A 20,277-nucleotide genomic window follows, 5' to 3' on the forward strand; every position below is an offset into this window, starting at 1 on the left:
TCTCAGAGTCTCTGTACAATACTTCCTCATTCATTATTGTTTTTATCCTTCATATTTGAAATTTCATCGTTTTTCCCGTTAAGTACTTAGAATTTGTCAAATAATACTTCCTCATTCATACTTTTAATAGTTTGATACTTCCTCATCCATTTATGCTTTTTTAGTATTTAAGGATTAATAAGGCGTTGCTTTATTTATTTCATATTTGAATTTGCTTAATTTTCACCGCTTTTCCCGTTATCAAATTTATTCTGAAGTAATACTTCCTCATTCATGCAATAATTTTTAAGGCAAAGCTTTACTTTATTTTAATCGAAAGAAAAAGGAGTGATACTTCCTCTTCCATATGAAACATTTTTAAAGCGACGCTTTGTACTTCTTAAAATTGAAATTATAGAGAACGATACTTCCTCATCCATAAATCTAACAAATACATGGAGATAAAGTAAGGCTTTACAACTTTTACGCCAATACTTCCTCGTCCATAATATTTTATTTGGTTTGAATGAAAATAAAAAGCAACGCCTTAAACTTGGAATTCTATGTTTTGAAATACTGAATTGAATTGTATATGAAACGTGGTTATTGAATGACTTTTTTACTTAAAAACTTTTAAAAAAAAACTTTGAAAACTTAACGACTTTTCAAAAAAACAAAAGTAAAGAAAAATTTACTTAGGTGACTTTAAAATTGTTTTATAAATCTAAAAATGTTGTGTCATCTATCATCGTTGGAACTTTTTTTTAATGGGAAATGTATTTTTTACGAAAAAAAATAAATTCGTAGTTTTCTAACCAATTATTTCATATTTTCGGTGAATAAAATCTAATAGTATCAGAACAAAGTTTTAATTTTTGAGCCAATTCACACAATTTGAATTAGTTTTTTTTAATTAAAAATTTTCAATAAAAAGTTTTACCTGTTGACTATTTGAAAAAATATTATTATTATTATTATTTCACGTTTTAAAAGTCTCTAAATTTTATTTTTTTTTTTTTATCAAAAACTCTACTCACACACAATCTAAATCTACCAAAACCTACTCCGTTGTAAGTGTAATCAAAGCCGTTCCTTGTAAAATCCAATAATCTGCCGGCTTTTTGGAGTCCAGCAACACAGACATGACAAAATTTGTTGAATGTCCCGTTGTTGAAAGCACTCCTGCCCTCACGCCAGTTTTGTACAACGGAGCTTCATACCGCCCATTCACTTCCACCTCAAAACAGGGCTTTAACCAAACTGCTGGTAATCTGGGTGTCAATTCTCCGATATTTCCTTCGACTAATCCCCCGTCTTCTTTACTCCAGCGTCCCGCTTCTATGAAAAGTCCATGAATAACGGCACCTAAATCCGGAGGTTGAATACCCAAATAAAGAGAATCCGGCTAAAAAATTTAAAAAAAAATTGTAAAAATATTTTTTTTTTTCATTAAACAAAAAAATTACATCTAATATTCCATTTTGTCGTTGCTCATAAATTTCTTGTTGAATGGGAGTCTCATCCAAAATTTCAAAATCAATTTTTAACGTGTCGATTGGGAGATTAAATCGTCTGGCATGCGTTTGAAGAACGCCCGTCAAAAACGATTGTGGGAAAAATAAGCCACAAATCCAGCTGGAATTAGGTAAGCCATGACTGACCCATGACTGCATGTACTCATTTCGTAATTTCAGGTCGACAATCCACGCTCCCAACGATTTTGTGGATAAAAATCCTTTCGTTCCCCACAACGTTGGGACTTGATTGTTGATGAAAGATGTCAAAATCGCCTCCAACTGTTCCGACATGACCACAAATCCCTTGATAGCCTTCTCTAAATTGTCCAAACTGTCGTGAATTACGGTCAGAAGTCTGTTAAAACGTTCCACTTCTTGCATCAAAACCGTCGTCAAGGACGGAATTCGACCCTTTTCATCAATTACGTATAAACTTTCATGCATTTCGTCGATTTCAATCTTTTTCACGATCGTTTCCCGTATATTTTCTATAATTCCGAAGCAGATTTCGTCAATGTTTGATGCTGAGCTGCCACTTCCCGTGCTTTGGAGTCCTTGCAACATCGTTTGAATGAAAAAGTGCGTTTCGTTCGTTTGAAATACGATATTCGCATTTTCATGCATTCCAAATATCTCGGGTGGTTCATTAAATGGCAAGGATTGCACATACTCCATAAAGTCCGAGAGCTTTCTTCCATCGGGACATCGATAAGTGCCACTTTCGCTGTAACTGTAATTATCCACGAAAATCGACGGAGACGAAAATCGTTTCAAAATCGCACGTAAACACCGTTGATCCCAATTATCGGTTACGCGACCTCCATACGTGATTTCTCCGTTGATGTATTCCAAGGCGTCCCATGCGATTTTTTTACGTACTTCACGATCGCAGAACATTTCAAGGGTCATCAAGGCGCATTCCCGATCACTTTCGTTAAATTCATACAAAATATTCCATCCGAGGGGACCGAATTTCCGTCGTTCCAGTATCACGCCGTGGAACATGCAGATGCCGAAAATCATGCGGCGCCAATTTTTGTCCAAAATATGATGTTCGAAGCCGTCCACATCCAAGTCCTTTAAGGCTCCAATGAGATTCGATCGCAATCCTTTAGGTGGTTCATTCGTAACTTTGACGGAATTCTGCAAAACACTCACCGGAAAAGTTTTTGCTGGCATTGACGACAAAAAGATGCGGAAATCCGGATGAGTTGGTGTCACACCGAGCGCAATATTACGAATAATTTGCTCCATCGAGTACATGAAAGATGTGGCGAGATGACAATTTTGCAAATAAACCCAATGCCCGCTGGTGCGTCCCTTTTCCAGTAATTTTTCCGCTGCCGGACCTTGTCCTTGTCCCAGTGAAATGGAAAAAAGTTTTTCTGTAAAATTTTTTTCAATTGCAAATCTTTGTAACGAAGCCATCGGATCAGATCCTGTTGACAGGACAAATATTAAAGGAGTTGTCGAGGACGTATCTTCAAAAACGGCAGCTATAGACGTATTTTTGGGCGGTTCCGTGAACGCTCGACCCAAAATGTGACGAACATAGGACCCGATCGCAATAACTAATTGTTCTTCGCAAAGTGACCGAATTAGCATCAATTTCTGGAACGGAGTTAATTTACGATCCCAATTAATGTCGGAGTTGCGATCTTTGGTGGTGAGTTTAATTGTGTAGGAAAAATCCAAAATTGTCATTTTGATGTTATCTTCAACGTCGTCGCACAATCCTTTGTAGTTTGAGAAATTTTCTTCCAAATATTCGCACCAAATCCACTGTTGATCCGTTATTTTTGGGTCTGGCTTTTCATCGGTGGCACTCTTTTTGCCCACGGGACCTCTCATTAAAAAGTCGAACTCCTGATCGGTCACTCGTTTTTCAAAGCGTTCAATTGCAGTGGCAATAAGGAAACTAAAAATCAATTTATGTTTCTCAAAAAGGCCTCGAGAAATATTGGCATAAATTGCATAAGTTTCACTTTCCAACAAATATTTGAGACGCTCCTTATGCTTCATGGGCTTCTCCGTTTTAGCTTCGATGACGGAACAAAAGACTTGTGTGAAATACCGGAGACTAAATTGATACATTGGATCGATTTCAGCCAAAGTTGTGACGACAAAGAATAAAACGGCGCCACGAGAAGCCAATGGACGATAAGTTTCGCGTTGTTCGGTGATGGATTCTTCCGTTTTTTCGGTATCGACAAGACGACTGGCGATGATGGAAGAAGTTTCCTTGGCTTCGTTCAATGTTTCAACAAGAACTTCGTCGTCCAAGATGTTGCCTTCGGATGTGAAAAGTAAGTAGAGGACTTTGTCTTCGAGAGCGAGAAGTTGTGTCTTGTCGGCGTTGATGCGAGTGATTAAATCGTTGCGTTTTTGTTCCAGTGCGGGTAGTTCGATGCGAACGACGTCACTAAAAGTAAAAAGAATTATTTTAATAGGAAGGGAAAATGAATAATTTTTCAAGTTAAATTTTTGGTAAAAAAAAGTTTAAAAAAATAAAATAAAATAAGTAAATAAATAAAAAAAAAAAATTAAAAAAATAAATATATAAAAAAAATAAAAATAAAATGAATAAAAATTCAAAATAGAATCTATTTTTAAGATATTTTGAGAACTTTTTTTTGGTAATTTAATATTTTTAGTAATTTCAGTATTGAAAAAAGTATTTAAACATAAATGACGTCGGAAGCTTTTTTCATTTCATTTATTACGACAATTTAAGTCACATCAGTCTTATACATTTATATTTGGGGTGAAAAGACCGCCGGCATGAAAACTCATCTTATTGTCATTCATCTTTTTAGATGAATTGCCATTAAAATGGCTATTTCTTAATTCTAACAGTACATATATCACACATTTGAGTACATTTGTGTACAAACTAATAAAACGGTTACAGGACAAAGCACATCTATAAAAAAATTTTGCAATGCCTCTGTCTCAAATTTCTTGTCGGTTGATGGCGTATCATTTTTGCTCGGAGCTCAGGACACTTAATGTTCTCGCGTGGTAGTTGGGCAAGCAGTATGAAGACCATCCTAGTCCATTGAAATGATTCGATTTTTTGTGCGTCTAGTTTTGTAGAAGGGTTCCATATATTTTATATTCAACCTTGATCTATTAAATCTTTATTTGATATATCAAAATTTTCAATGAAAAAAAAAATCTAAAAATTTCGACACATTTAAACATTAAATTTAAAATATTTAAATACAGTTGTGCAAATTTTCGATATGAAAATTAAAAAAAAACGGCACGTTTTTATTAAAAAAGTTCTAAAATAAATATACCTTATTCGAATACAATTGAGTAAATTTTCGTAAAATTTCTAGAATTTTTTTTTCACGAGTATAAATATAAGAGTTTTATCATCTAATCTTCAGTTGTTTTCTAAATCTTCTATCAAACTACCCAAAAGTTAAATAAAAATGAAAAAACTTCTGGCTATCTTGTGCGCTGTAGCGCTTCTTCATAGTTCCTGCAGCTTTGTGATGCCTCAAGCAGAAAAACCTTCGACACGTGGCTTAATTTCTGACTTATTTGGACTCACTACAGACCTTTTAGGATATACATTGACTGCGATTACAGATGTTTCTTCTGCAGTTTTAAATGCTTTATCAACGGCGGTTTCTGATTTGACGGATAGAGCTACATCTTTAATTCAAACACTTGATGGCCATACTCAGGATCTTTTAGACTTGCCTTCGGCAACATTAGAAGCTGCTGTAAATCTCCTTAAAGCAGCTGTTCAATTGCCAGCTAATGTACTTACAGCAACCATTAATGCCTTAAGTGAATCTAATCCAAATGACGGTCGTGACACAATTATCGCACAATTAAATAATTTGTGGGGTGCTATTAATAGTGCGATTAACCAGACAGCATTGGTAGATCACGTTGTAGCTAACCAATTGAGAGGCAATTTAGAAAATTTCCAAAATTATACAAACGCAATCGTTGCTAATGTTACGGAAGCTGCTAGATTAGGTTCTACTGGATTATACGCACTTTTTAAAAAAAGTCTTGACGAAAGTCTTGGAGATCCAACTGTTCAAAATATGCAAAGTATCATTGAATTCGCTGCCGAACTCATCAACAATGCAACTTCAAATTATATAGATACAATCACGACTTCACCTTTCATTCCGTATCTTTTAGACGCAATTAATGCCACAGTTCCAACTACTTCACTAAACAATGCTAAACATCTTATCGCAGAAATGATTCAAAACGCAACTGTCCTTGCCAGTCTCCAAACTTCGACGAATGTTTCTCAACTCATTACTCTTGCCCTAGAATTTGCCAGCAATGCAACTGACACACTTGTTCAACTTAACGCAGAATATCTTGAAGTAGCCCAAAATTTGAGTGGCGAAGCTCTTATCGAATCTCAAAATCTTTGGCAAAATGTCACACAAACCATTCAAACTGCTCAAAACAATGCTACCACAATACCGGGCGAGATTTTGGCAGAAGCTCTTAATGCGACCAATGCTGTGAATGTACTTGCTAATGTAACAATTGATGAAATATTAACTGACCTTCAAGCAACCAAGGAATTTGGCGTACATGCCGTCGCAAATCTTACGATCGATGCTAGAAATGGGTTTAAGGAAATTTTGAAATGCGCAAATACTGCTGTTAGCAAAACTATTGCTACTATTTTTAAATTCGCTTCTCATTTCCCAACAGTTATAAATGTAAGTTTTTTTTTTCAAAAAATTTGTAATACATAATTGTTCCTATTTATTTTACAGGAAGTTTTTAAGAATCCTAAAATTTATTCGGATGAACTAGATAAAACATATTCAGAGTTCCAAATCACTGTAAACGAAATGTCTGACTGTGTTAACTCACAAGTGGAAAATTTTCAAACTAAAGTGACGAATATTTTAAATAACCTTCCCTTCTGATCTTGCCTTCAATATCTTTTCAGTAGCAAAGTAACCCTTGAGAAAAAAATATGGAAAACTTGCACATAAAAATAAAAAAAAATAAGGCCATTAAATTTAATTATTTCACTTTATGTCGCATGAGGATTTTGTTGAAGGGGGAGAGGGACAAAAAAAATTAATTATTATTTTCGAAGTTTTGAAAGTTTTATTATTTTACACATTACATTAATTTTTGTTTTTATTATTTAAAAGATTTAACTTAAAAATGATATAAAATTTCACAAAATAAAAATTTAAGGAAAAAAAATTATTTTGGTCACGTGAGTAAAAAAATTTGTCATCTTAATTTCAATAGAAAATGTGTTATTTAACCAAATTAAGTTCATGTTTAATATATTTTTAATGCAAATTTGCTATTTTTATCGTTTTTTATTCAAAAAGTACCAAAAAATGTCAAAAATTTTCCTTTTTTCTAAATATTTTATTTTCCCCCTGAATTTTTTCGACAAAATCGGAGGGAGGGGGTGACATATAGTGAAATAATTAAACTCTTAATGGCATAAAAATTAAAAATAAAGTTTTGAAATACTTTTTTTCTTACAAAAAATTTTGTTGTTTTTTAATTATTTGCTTTTCTAAAATTGATTTTAAAATATTAAAAATAAAAAATTTAAGAAAAAAATTTCATAAAAAATTTTGAAAAAAAAAGTTTAGTAATTTTATGAAAATTATTTTTAGAGAAGAAAATTTATGTTAAAAGATACGATTTTCAATACACAAATTACTAAAAATTGACAATTTTTCCTTTTTTTTATTAATTTTTTGAAAATATATGAAAATAGACAAAAAAATAATTTTTTAACTTGTTTTTATGTTGCCCTAATGGATTTTCGACTATTAAAATGGGGCATCGGTCAAAGCTATAAGGGCCTAATTGAAAAAAAAAAAAATTTTAAATAAATACATATATTTACTTACGCAAGTAATTGATCCTCCAATCCACTGATGGTGACAATAAAGTTCACAAGAGTCACTTGGATGCAAACTTCTGGTAAATAATGCGGATTCGAGAGTTTGGTCGTCATGTACAATCTAAATTTCGGGTCAAAATCGACATCCTGATCTCCCAATCGAATAACTGTTCGTCCTCCAGCTGTTGTGATCTGTCGATTCAATACAGGAGTCAATGCTGGATCCAATATTTCTCCAATTTCTTCAATTAAAACAGGTAAGCCTTGTCTGATGCATCCCTCAATGACTCGCATCAGCATCGGATCTGTCATTTTAGTCACTTTTAATTTATTTTCCTTCTCCAAATTCCGAATCCAGCGGTTTGCTTGTTCCTGCGGATCGATCATGAGTGGCCAACGACTTGATTGTGTCACAATTAGCCCGTTTTCAATCGAAACGTCGTCTCGTGGCAGTCCGTGCATGACCCACATTCGAATTGTGTATGCCTCTCCTAAGATTTTTATCAAATCAAAGTCGGAACTGCTTGGAATGTTGCCTTCTTTGCACTTTGAAACCCAATTGGAGATCAATTCGCGACGATAACTGATGGGAAAGGCACCGAGATATGCGACACAAGCTGCTGAGACAAGAACATCTCCTGGAATAGCTCGAAGCTCTTCGGATAAATCTTTGATACTTTCCTTCCAACGCACTTCTTCGTCCGAAAGAGCGGATGTCAGGCGTGCAGCACGATTCAAACGAGAAGCGGTTAAGTCGTTGTTGTCTTGTAAAATTTGCATTTCTTTGCGTTTTTCTTCCAAAGTTGCTTTGAGCTCTTCGATTTTACTTTCAACTTCTGCGAGTTCACTTTGTTTCTGTTTCAAAATTTTCATTACCTGAAAAATTAATCAGAAAAAAATTAATTCATTTACAAAAAGCGATAAAAAGGCCATTTAAAATGAAACTCAATATTTAAAACTGAAAATTTTCAAAAAAAAAAAAATATTTTTAAATAAGAATTTCTTTTAAAAATTAAAGGCCCCTCCAAAAATCCAATGGGACAAAATAAAAAAAAATAAAAATTTCATTAAAAATTATCGATTTTTGGTGTATTTTCATAATTTTTTAAGCAATGAAATCTCAATATTTTTTTCCAAATTTGAATAAAAAAAAAATGAGAAATTATTTTAAAAATTAAAATGAGGGATTTTGTTTAAAATGTAAAAAAAGTTAAAAAGATTTTCAATAAAAAAATCACAAAAGATAAGGACGAAAAAATTTAAAATTAATTTTTTAAAAATATTTTTTTATCCAAGGAACTGATTTTTTAAAGTTTTGTTTAAAATTTAAAAAAAATTAAATTAAAGAAAAAATAAAAAAAAAAATTTTTTAAAAAAAAAAATTTTCAAACTGATTTTTTAGTTCTTTTTTTGCTATTTTTTTTTGACTTGAAATCTATTTTAAGTTTTGTTTAAAATTTGATAAGAAAAAGTAAAAAAAAACATTTTTTTTTAAATAAGGGACCTTTATAAAAAAAAATTACCTGCTTCAAATCGTTCTCCGCTTGTTGCCTCTTACGAATCTTCGGTTCAACGTCCTTGTAAACGGCAGCAAATCGATCAATGGCTTTCACCCAAACACAAATTGACTTGGCGGTTTTGCTGTGACGTTCAACCACGGCAGGATCGAATCCCTTATCATCTAAATACGGTTTCAACTTTTGAAGACGATCTTCTGGAATATGTTCTTTATCGTATTCCTGAAGCCTTTTCAAGAAATTCGTGTCATTCATAATCACTTGAGCGGATTTCCATTCAGGCTTCGCTCCTAGCAAGACACAAACAGCTTCCAACACAAATTTGACGGCTTTAGGAGGGTCTTTCAAACTTTTTACTTCACTAATGTCAGCTTTGCTTAACTTTTCCAACGCTGCCTGGGCCATCCGGAACATCGGCATGACTAATTCCAGTTCTCTTGTTGCTTCATCGGCAATTTCTTGTGTCTCTTGCGCTTTAATTTTTGCTTCAGCCTCATCTTTGAGCACTCCCTTCTTCACAACTTCGGCCATCGCGTTGTCTTTGTCCAGTTTTATCAACAAATCCTTCATGCCGCGTGATTTTTCCTCCAAAATCGGTACAAATTTTTGCAGTTCTTCGCCCATGACAGCGACAAGTTCGTTCGTTTCAAGTAATTTATTTAATCCATTGGAAATTCGGTCTCTTTTAGCTTCGATTGTATCTTTTCTTTTATTCAACAACGTGTGATATTGTTTCAAAAGCTCCAAATAACTGCTGGGCGTTGTGTAATAATGTCGTTTCATCTCCTCATACAATCGCTCGGATGCATTTTCCACATTTTCATGCATCATAACACAAATATTCGACAAACTTTCACATTGTTCATCGTCTGCAGCGATTTCCTTGAGAGAACCGAGAGCTACGGAGTATAAAGCTTCTGGAGGCCACTTAACAAACCAATCAATGGTGCAACAATTCACGAGAGACGGGAACATTCGACATCTACGACGAAACGCATCACCAACTGGCGACATGCAAATCACGACGTGCAAATTTTCTCGCACACGTTTGATGAAAAACTCGTAAATCCCGTCGCGAGACGTGTCTGGGTACTTTTCATCGATGCATTGTTGCCTCGTGTCCAAAATAATTTTCTCAAAATCGTCTCCTTCAAACAAATTCGGCACCTCACCCGAGTTCAGGATGTTATTAATGTCCTCCAGGAACTCCTCTTTCACGATTTGCGAGTCGGTGATGAGAAAAACTGTCGGTTTGTTCAAAGTTCCCGCGTTGTAATAATATCGCCGAAGGTCTTCATGGAAGGAATTATGATCGTAACCACGTGACAGCTCCACTTGAACACATTCATATCCATTGAGATGCGAGGAAAGTCTTGTCAATGATTGTTTTCCCATGCCCGATACACCAACAAGTAATCCATTTCCGCGTTCAGCTCTCAGTAACCGAGCAAGTCGCGTGATATGCTCAACGGCATCTTGAAACAAAATCAGCTTCATTTCAGTTCCAGTAACGCCGTTATAATCGCTCAGGTAGTCCATCAAGACATTTTTTAGTTTTTCCACATCCCGAATTTCCTCGTAGATCCGATCTTCGCGGGCCTGACCGTAAATCATGAAATCCCCAAATAACAAAAGTTCGTTTTCCTTAACGATTTTTGTGTAAAAATACTTTTGGCTCGTTTCGTCCATCAAATTTTTGAAATAATTTTTATCTTCGTCGTTTATGAGACGATCATGGAACACACGCATCGATTCGTGATAAAATAATCGCAGGATTTGGTCGGCAGATGAATAATTACTGGCATCCGCTTGCAACACGCCTTGAACGCATTTCGACAAATCACGCAAATTAAAGACATAATGACTTTTAGCGGGCGTCGGAAGAAGTTCCCGTGATATCCGTTCATAAATATCGACAGCAGCTTCTACCAAAGAAATTGCAAGTGGCTTTATTACCATGCCAAAGTCATCGAAAAACCCTTCGAGGATCGATGTGAAAATGGTGGTTAATGTTTGGTTACTTGGCGGCGGCAGCAAAAGTTGCGCAAAGTGTCTCACGAATCTCGGAGTTAATGGATTTCGACCTCCGCCGGGTGGAGCGCAGGCACATGCCATCACAACATCGACTACATTTTTCCAAAATGACTTTTCACGATCGAAAATGCCGCGAAAATCGATCAATTGCCGCAAAAGCTCGATCGGCGGTTGACTTCCGTACGTATCGAGCTTCGGCATGTTCACGTCATCAACGAAAATTATGACTCTCTTTCCCAATGGGGCTCCTAACATTGTTTTTTTACGTTTCTCGAGGCGGGCTTCGATCATTTCTTGCGTCCTGGCACTACTCGTTTGCGCGGAAAAGTTCAAAAATGTCGGAATTACGTCAGTTGTCGAGAGTTTTTGTAAAACAGCTTTGCCAAGAACTGATTTTCCCACGCCAGTATCTCCGGTGAACATTACGGGATAGTTTTCATTGAATAAAAGTTCAGCAACTTTGCCAAAACGGATGGTATCGGATGTCGGGACGAGCATATCGAAGAATCGAGTGTTCGGGTCGAAGGTAAAACTTGGTACAATTTCCTTCCAGTTTTGCCATTTTTTGGTGACTTCGTTAATTTGGTAGTTCCAGAGTGAATCGGGAGGGAGATTGGCATATGGATTGTCGGTGACCAATGAGCGAATGTGGGATTCAAGTGAATCTTTCGATGAGCCTAGAAAATTGCTGCCAATCGACCAGAGCGTTGCCCATAAAAATATTTTGCATATGAAACCTTTTGCTTCCTCTTTTTCAATTAAAGCTAAGTTTCCGACTTGTTTCATCAGTGCCTTCAAAAGAGTCAGCAGCATCGAAAGTTTACTAACTTCAACTTGATGAATTGAATACTCCCCATTTTTACGTCCAAATTTCAAAATATTCTCATAATATTCGTCAAAAAGACTTTCCAAATAACTTTTTAGCATATCCGGTAACGTTCCTTCAGCAAAAGAATTGAACCACGAATCCAAAAGTGGGCGCCATCCAAGTTCAAGGGGATCGATGTAAACCATGCCGCAACGCGAAACAGTAGCTGGCGATGCTTGGGATAAATCTTGCACTTCAAAGACCATGTGGACCCATGATGTGAGTTTAATACGTTCGGAATTCGCTAAGCACAGCATTTTGTTGTCATCGAGCACGGTGTTCAAGTTTTCGATCCACACGGCATCAACGGGACCATCACAAACGACCCTAAAATGGTAAGTTTTTAATTTTTTATGGTTGTTAACGTGAATAAAGGCTTCATTACCATTGATGGATTTCGTCATCAGTGCTCGCATTAACGGCAGATCGAACCGCTAGACCAAGGAGACCGTCTTTCCATTCCATCGTTTTGCTATTGACAGCTCCATAGAGTTCATCCAGAGTTATTGATTTGGGATTTAGGGTCTAAAAAAGATTCAATTTTAATTCAGATTTCAAGTTTTAATTTTTTTAAAAATTTTTTGTCTCAAAAAATATTTTGGAATAATGGAATAATTTTAATTTTAGTTTTAATTTTAATTTTAATTTTAATTTTAATTTTAATTTTAATTTTAATTTTAATTTTAATTTTAATTTTAATTTTAATTTTAATTTTAATTTTAATTTTAATTTTAATTTTAATTTTAATTTTAATTTTAATTTTAATTTTAATTTTAATTTTAATTTTAATTTTAATTTTAATTTTAATTTTAATTTTAATTTTAATTTTAATTTTAATTTTAATTTTAATTTTAATTTTAATTTTAATTTTAATTTTAATTTTAATTTTAATTTTAATTTTAATTTTAATTTTAATTTTAATTTTAATTTTAATTTTAATTTTAATTTTAATTTTAATTTTAATTTTAATTTTAATTTTAATTTTAATTTTAATTTTAATTTTAATTTTAATTTTAATTTTAATTTTAATTTTAATTTTAATTTTAATTTTAATTTTAATTTTAATTTTAATTTTAATTTTTTTAATTTTAATTTTAATTTTAATTTTAATTTTAATTTTAATTTTAATTTTAATTTTAATTTTAATTTTAATTTTAATTTTAATTTTAATTTTAATTAATTAATTTTAATTTAATTTAATTTAATTTTAATTTTAATTTCACAGATTTTGTCAAATTAGAATGAGACAAAAATATACAAAAAATTGAATTACCTGAATCCGAACATCTCGATAATAGGGACCCTCGACATTATTTTTCGCCAATTGCGTCAAAGCGTTTGCCAAAGAGTGTAATACACTCGTTTTTCCACCTCCGGTTGGTCCGACAAGCATAACGCCCCATCGCACCACCATCGTTTCATACAATTGTATCGTTTTTGTGACCAAAGCTGGAACTGCTTGCAAATTCTTCGCCATCATCGAGTTAATAATTTCCTTTTCCAAATCTCCATAATCTTGTGACGGAAGTTCTGTTCCCGGGAACAAATCTCCCAAAATTCCTTTGAACAAAAGTGCATCATCTGCCAGGAATTTCGGAAGGTTCGAATCTCGCAATGCGCAAATTAACGTAATATCTTCTGATTGATCAGGACTTGCTCTTTTTAAAGCTCCTGCCATCACAAGGACACTTTTAACTGCTCGCATCCCAAAATCGTAGTGATCCTGTTGACTCAATTGCTCGCTGCATAACTTGTACATTTGCACCATTTTCCTTGCAAGAATTTTCGACTCAGTAAATCCTTCGGAATATAAAATTACTTCCGCAATCAGTCCGTAATCCGGTACCATCATCGAAATCGGACGAAAAAGAGCTTTTAAATTATCGGGCAACTCTGTTCGACCCGCATACCCGGGATTCATCGTGATAAAAGCAGCACAAGATGACACGAGTTTGATATCGCGACCTTCGAACATGAATCGCGGTAAATTCATCGCTTTTGCATTCCGAATTGTTATCAATTGTTGCGCGATTACCGATAAAACTTCAATGTCGATTCGATTAAATTCGTCAAAACAGCACCAAGCACCGGATTGAGCCAAACCAGAGAAAAATCTTCCCATCATTTTATAATCCAAGCCTTCGGAACAGTTAAAGACGACACATTGAATCGCTAGTGCTTTTGCCAAATCCTTCGTTGTTTCAGTTTTCCCGGTTCCAGCGGGACCAGCTGGCGCTCCACCAAGATTCATCTGCAAAGCGCCCATTAGACACAAGTAACAACGATCCGTTAAAGGGGTAATGACCAAAACACCTCCGGCACCCAAATATTCGTAAAAATATGGAAGTGTCGCGGATGCCATTTTAGCCTCAACTGTCTCCGTTTCGTCTATCCAATAGTACCGAAGCATTTTCAACCAGTCAAAATCCGTGGATTTGGTCACGCGGTTCTTTACCATGTTGGTTATCGTGTCCTTGGCATGCACATCGATCGTAATTAAGGCACAAAGGACTCTTCGCAGCAATTTACTGATGTCAGACCTAGCAATCGTAGCCAATTTTGTCAAATCTTTGTACAATTCCTCTTCAAATTCCTTCATTTGTTTTATAGTAACATCTTCTTTCGGATGATCCAAGATTTCATGCACTCTTTTAGCCCATTGTTGTTGTGAAATTGTCAGCACAAGTTGATTTGGATGCTCTTGAAACCACAAAGAACGTTCTTTGGTCATGTAGGAACGATAGGCGAGCTTCATGAAACGCTTCAGTGACGCAAACATCTCTTTTTCCACCTTCGAAAGCCAATCCTCGACTGCGCCACGTGCTTTTAGCCCTAATAAAGTGACCATTTCCCCCTCTGGCGATATCATAGCGGTAATGTCATTCATTTTAACTTCCTCTCCGTCCTCATTTCGCACCGATTTGAACTTCAACTGGGCAATTGCATCGAAACATTTTCGCAAATGTGGCTGTACCGCATGCGGATTCCTCGTTTGCGCCAAAATTTCCAACAATTCATCGTTCGAGAGGAAATAAAAACGTGGAAAAGCCACGCGTTTCAGCTCCAAATACGCTTCTAGACTCCTAGTGACGTCCTCGAGCAACGCATTATTTGTCTTCATCAGTTCCAATACTCCCGGTTTTGTCATATTTGAAATAGCGAGGGGTGTTTTGAATGCTTGTCTCATGATTTCTTTGTAATTTTTGTCAACGCGATTGAATTTTCGCGACTCCTCAGGCAGTTGTCGTTGGATATCGGGCGCCGTAAAGATCGCTTCGAGATAAATCCAGGTTTGTTGACACGCAACCCACTCTTCCAGAGTTTCGGAAAAAATTTCTAAATTTTTCTCCCATTCCAGGACACGTTGTTTAATGGGACCAACGTGACGCGATGCCAAAATTGTCGCGATGTTGATGTTAGAATCATCGAGAATCACTTGCAACTCGTCGATTCCAGCTAAGATGTAGATGTCTTTGTAGTCACGATGTGCGACGATGGAGAGTTCCTGTTCCTTCCATGCATTCTCGACTTTTTTCAGTAATCCTTCCAAACTTGCTTCGGCACTTGCTTGCCCTGAAATTTCTGAAAGTTGTTCAGCTAGTGGTGATTCGAAGGCATTTGCGTCTTCGAAAGTGAAAATATTGATGGTGTCATCTTCAATAAGGCGCTTGTCGAGAGTCTGTTCAATTTGAAGCCAATGCCGCTTTTTCAAGTTTGCATTCCTCAAATAACCCAAAACCGGTAACTTTTCTTTGAAATCTTCGACATCGGACTTGAGTTTCGGAATTATGTCGTTCCGTGGCAAATTTTTCTCCAAATAACTGCAGTTTTTGAGTATTTTTGTGTTAACGGACGTCATTTCTTCCATATTCAATTGATGAAACGGCGTTTCATTCCTGTCCAAGAAATTAAAAATGTTGAAAAATATGCAATGAACATCACAAAAAATATTTTTTTACCATTGTTCGAGCGCATATTTCCATTGGGAGACACTATCCCACAGTGTTTGCCGTAATTTGACTTCGTTATTAACGGAATCCAGTGTATCAAAGCGAGTAACCTCAATTTTGAACTCTTTTTGGTATTTTCGGTACTCCTGTGAGAGATCTTGACACGTGGAAAGAGTTTCCTGCAGCTCTGCGAGGGTTTCTCGAATCTGACTTTGGTCGGAACTTTCCTAAAATACCAAAAATTATATTTTTTTCTGCTTGAAAACCAAAAAAAATATTCTTACATCCAAGAACCATGGCTTAATAATTTCCTGTCTGACGTTCTCGACTTGCTCGAAAATCTTTCTAATATCTCCCTGCAAGCATTTATTCAATTTTTCCACAATGCCAGGTTTATTTTCGATGCGTTTCTCGAGTGTTTGTTCCAGTTGCTGCAACATTTCCTCGACATCCAAGTACATGTCCTTCAAATCGTCCAAAACGGTCACGTTGTGTTCCTTCATGATGCAAAAAACGTTGTAGGCGTACTCGAGATCTTTTTTAATGACGTCAATTTTTGCTCCACATTCGTCCAAGTAGTGCATGTACTGCACGAGAGGCTTCGTTTCGTCATAAGTTGATAAAAGTTTGTCATGAATGTGCTCAGTTTTCTCCTGGACTGCCTTTGTGGATTGCCGAGCGAGACTAAAAAATGTGAAAATTTTAAATTTTTGATCAGTTTAGGTACTAATACCAAATTTCTTATCACACAATTTTTTATACCAACATTTTTTTTTAAATATTTTGTAATTTTTTAAAATTTTAATTCATTTTTTTTTTGTTTTTTAAGAATCTTCATTTAAAAAAATTTTTCAAAAAAAAATTTAATAAAGTTTTAGGTCAAAATTATTTTTTTTTTAAATTAAAAATTGTAAAAAATCAAATAAAAAATTTAAAAATAATAAATATTTTTGAAAGTGAAAAAATATTTTTAAAGAAAAGTTAATATTCTAATTTTGTTTCCAAAAATTTTCAAAATTAAAAGTTTTTTTTTTCAAATTTTAGGCCGTTCCAAATTTTTTCCGATGTTTTTGTCCCAAAACATTTTTTTCAAAATGGGGGGGGGGGCAAAATAAAAAAAAAAGTTTTGAAATACTGTTTCATACAAAATGACAAAATTTTAACAATTTTTTATCATTAATGAACATTTTAGATGTTTTTTTTGTATCTACATGAAAATTTTTACATTTTTAGAGAAGAAAATTCATATAAAATTTCATTTTCAAAAAATTTTTAAAAAAAGAAAAAAATTGTGCTAATTGATTTTCGATTTTTCTAATTGATTTTCGATTTTTCTAAAAAAAATCAAAATAAATTTTTAATGTCCCAAAGTTCAAAAAATAAAAAAAAACTTACATTGGTAGATGAACATTCAAGATAGTTTGCAGCTCTTTACAAACAGGGATGATTTCTTTTTTCAAAACTGCTTGATTTACGTGCAAAAGTCCAATATTACATTCGGAAATGAGTCTTTCAAGGACATCCAACTCATTTATGTATCGCTCACAGTAGATGTTCAGCTTTTCCAGATCTACAAAAAAAATATTTAAAGCCAAACAATTCGAAGACTATCAAAAATGAGCTTACTATGTTCACTTCTAATCATCGTCGGGTTCGTTTCTAAGTCCTCGCGGTACGTTTCGCGAATCGGATCAAATCTTTTGATGTAGAGATAAACTTTTTCATATGCCAAGGTCACAATTTCCGGTATCAACTCTTTGTTTCTCAAAAATTCATCGTTAATTTCCAAAATATGGTCGAAACTTGGTGGCTTGTCACACAAACGATTTTCTTTGCGACCCATGATACTCGGTCTAAAATAAAAATTTACTTTTAAAAAATGTTAAAAATTAGTTTTTAAATTTTCTTACTCCACGAAAAAATTGTAATATTCGTCACTTTGAAACCGTTCCAATTTATAAGCGGACTCCATGATCATTCGAATTAATTCTTGCACGATATGAAGCGTCAGTTCTTGTGGTGGATCAATTTCAATGCATTCCGGCTTCAAAATCAGCTCGGCATTCAAAAGTGGTCGTTGTGGGCAATCAGCTGGACGTGGTTTTTCCAAATGTACATCTGTGGCGTTGTTTTCCTTCAATTCTTCAATTGTTGGTCCAAGTTCGTCGTGCACACGAAAAACATACACAAGTTTCACGAAGGTGTTGTGAAGGATATTGCCAAGCATGCAAATTGTCATGTAATCGACGAGGTAAAGAAAGCAGCAGAGACGTTGACAAAAACGACGTTTGTTTGCACGATCCGTGAATGACATCATTTCTTTCATTTTTCGCATGGTTTTGTAGACTGTAGCTTCGTCCTCGACGAGGAACCCTTTATCGCGGATTGCTTGGGCGCAGGAATGGACTAAAAAATATTTAGAAATTTTTTAGTTAAAAAAAATTATTAAAAAATTTGAAAAATTAGTCAAATTACGAGCCTTGTAAGGGAATTTTTAACCAATTTTGACAATTTTAAAGCTAAAAGTGACCCCAAATAATAATTTTATCAAAGAAAAAAAAAACTTACACAAAAGCTCCTTTACTTCTTTGTGATATTCGTTCAATTTCGTGCGAAGAATGTCACATGCATCCACTTGACGCTCCATAAAATAAACTATAGCCCAATTCTCGATGATGGAAATGTCAACAAAATCTTTTTGATTCAAGTCATTAATTTTATCCCGAATTTCCAACAAAGCTTTTCCAAGTGCTGGAATTGCAATAAAAAGATTTTCCTTTAAAAAACGTCTTGCTTCGACGAACTTTTTTCGTTGAATGGTTTTAGACCACACTTTGAAAGTCTTCCATAAACGATATTTGTTAAAGAGATTGATCTAAAATTTTTTTTTTGTGAGTTTTTTGCTAATATTTTTTAAATTTCAAGAAAAAATGTCACCTTAACAAGCTTCGTGTACTGTTCAAACTCTTCCATCCACACATCGAGCTCCGTAAAAGTACTTTCCGCTGTGCTCCAGTACGTCACACCATGCCGACTCATCGTTATGTATTCTTCCTTATTGACTTTAGCAAAAGGAACCACTCTAAAAATCAAAATTTTTATTAAAAAAAATTAAAATTTCTTCAAAATCGCTACTTACGCTAACGTATAAGGCGTAAATTGAGCACTTTCCTTCGGATGAACGTACGTCATGTACACAAAACTGTTATCCTCCAGCTTTCGAATCCTCTCATTGACCAAAACCTTCAAATTAACCACCGGCAAGGTGCGTTGTTGCGGACTAGCGAACGACTGTCTCAAGGAACGCGAAAAGGAAGCAAGCTGATATCTGGCTTTGACGCGTTTCCGTCTTGCACGAGCGACTTCCGGGTCTTCGATCTCCGAGTGTTGCTCAAATGTGGGATTGGGCGACTCGGATTCACCACTTTCAGGCATCTTCAAGACATAAAAAAATGAATTTTACGGAAAATTTGATCAAAAGAAATTACAAACCTGCATTTTTGAGGCCAAAAAGGACTTTGGAACTCGTACAAATCGTTGTTGAACAGCAAGCGGGAGTAACTCACGTGGAGATTGTTTTTTAAATTTTACACTTGATCGTTCTAAGGAAAGAAAAATTAATTAAAATAAATTTTATGGAAGAGAAACTTCTGATTAAAAATGAATTTAAAGTGGCGTCTTGTTGAAATTTCAAACAAAATCCATAGAAACCGTTGTCGGAAGCGCAACAAGTCGAATCATATGGAAATCCTTGGAATCAAGGTGAAGGTCGTTTCTAAGCCGTTCAACAAGCACTTGTAGCGTTCCTGGCAACGAATTTGACCTACAAACAATTTCAGCCCTGAACTTGACACATTTTGAACTTACTAACACTTGTTGCCTCATCGACGATACTTTTCATTGACAACACACTTTGTTGATATTTCTGCAGCGAATCAACATATTCCAATAGTTCTTTCTCGCTTTTGTCTGATTTTAACCTCATTTTACTCAAATTTGGACTTTTTGGCAGTGGAAGTGATGATGCGCTAGATTTGAGACTAAGATTTGAGCTAACTGAACTACAACTTCCGGTTTTGGTGACATTTTTATGCTTCACGATCAGGTTTTTGGGAAGTTTTTCCACTTTTGAAGGTCTTTTGGGGACTAATGCGGTGTTCGTAACAGAAGTTTTAGCTCCAAGTTGAATGTTTTCCTGTAAAAAATTAAAAAAATAGTTAAATTTCGTGAAAAAATTTGATAAAAAATAAATTAACTGGCAATTCTAACGTCGTAATTGGAAGATTTAGTTCCTTTTTACGAGATTTCATATTTTCAGAAAATTTTCTCATGATTTTGTAAGTTGTCAAATAATTTTTCGTGGCTTACTTTGACTCAAATCACGACTCGCTAAGCAAATAATGGTACAAAAAGACCACTTCCGACATTCTTTTCGAAGCTCGGTCAATTCATGTCAATAACAGAGCTCGCGCAAGATACAAATCTGGTTTACACCGGCAACCACAAATATTTTTTTTTTTGCAAACAACAACAA

At 34.7% G+C, this 20,277-nt stretch overlaps 1 protein-coding gene across 1 annotated transcript; it reads right to left on the reverse strand.

Moving 5' to 3' along the window:
• Positions 1 to 1,039: 1,039 nt before the first annotated feature.
• Positions 1,040 to 20,053, reverse strand: LOC134835365 (dynein axonemal heavy chain 6). Its single transcript, XM_063850242.1, has 18 exons — positions 20,000 to 20,053; positions 19,611 to 19,938; positions 19,236 to 19,345; positions 18,883 to 19,178; positions 18,681 to 18,825; positions 18,312 to 18,618; positions 17,895 to 18,149; positions 17,654 to 17,822; positions 17,370 to 17,596; positions 17,139 to 17,313; positions 16,028 to 16,427; positions 15,753 to 15,970; positions 13,067 to 15,689; positions 12,179 to 12,318; positions 8,898 to 12,120; positions 7,382 to 8,250; positions 1,446 to 3,918; positions 1,040 to 1,384 (listed from the first exon to the last, which is right to left on the reverse strand). The coding sequence occupies exons 1-18, from the start codon at positions 20,051 to 20,053 to the stop codon at positions 1,040 to 1,042; spliced, it is 12,357 nt and encodes a 4,118-aa protein (XP_063706312.1).
• Between the last annotated feature and the right edge of the window lie 224 nt (positions 20,054 to 20,277).

This window comes from Culicoides brevitarsis, chromosome 3, assembly GCF_036172545.1.
Source record: "Culicoides brevitarsis isolate CSIRO-B50_1 chromosome 3, AGI_CSIRO_Cbre_v1, whole genome shotgun sequence".
NCBI classification, from domain to species: Eukaryota; Metazoa; Arthropoda; class Insecta; order Diptera; family Ceratopogonidae; genus Culicoides; species Culicoides brevitarsis.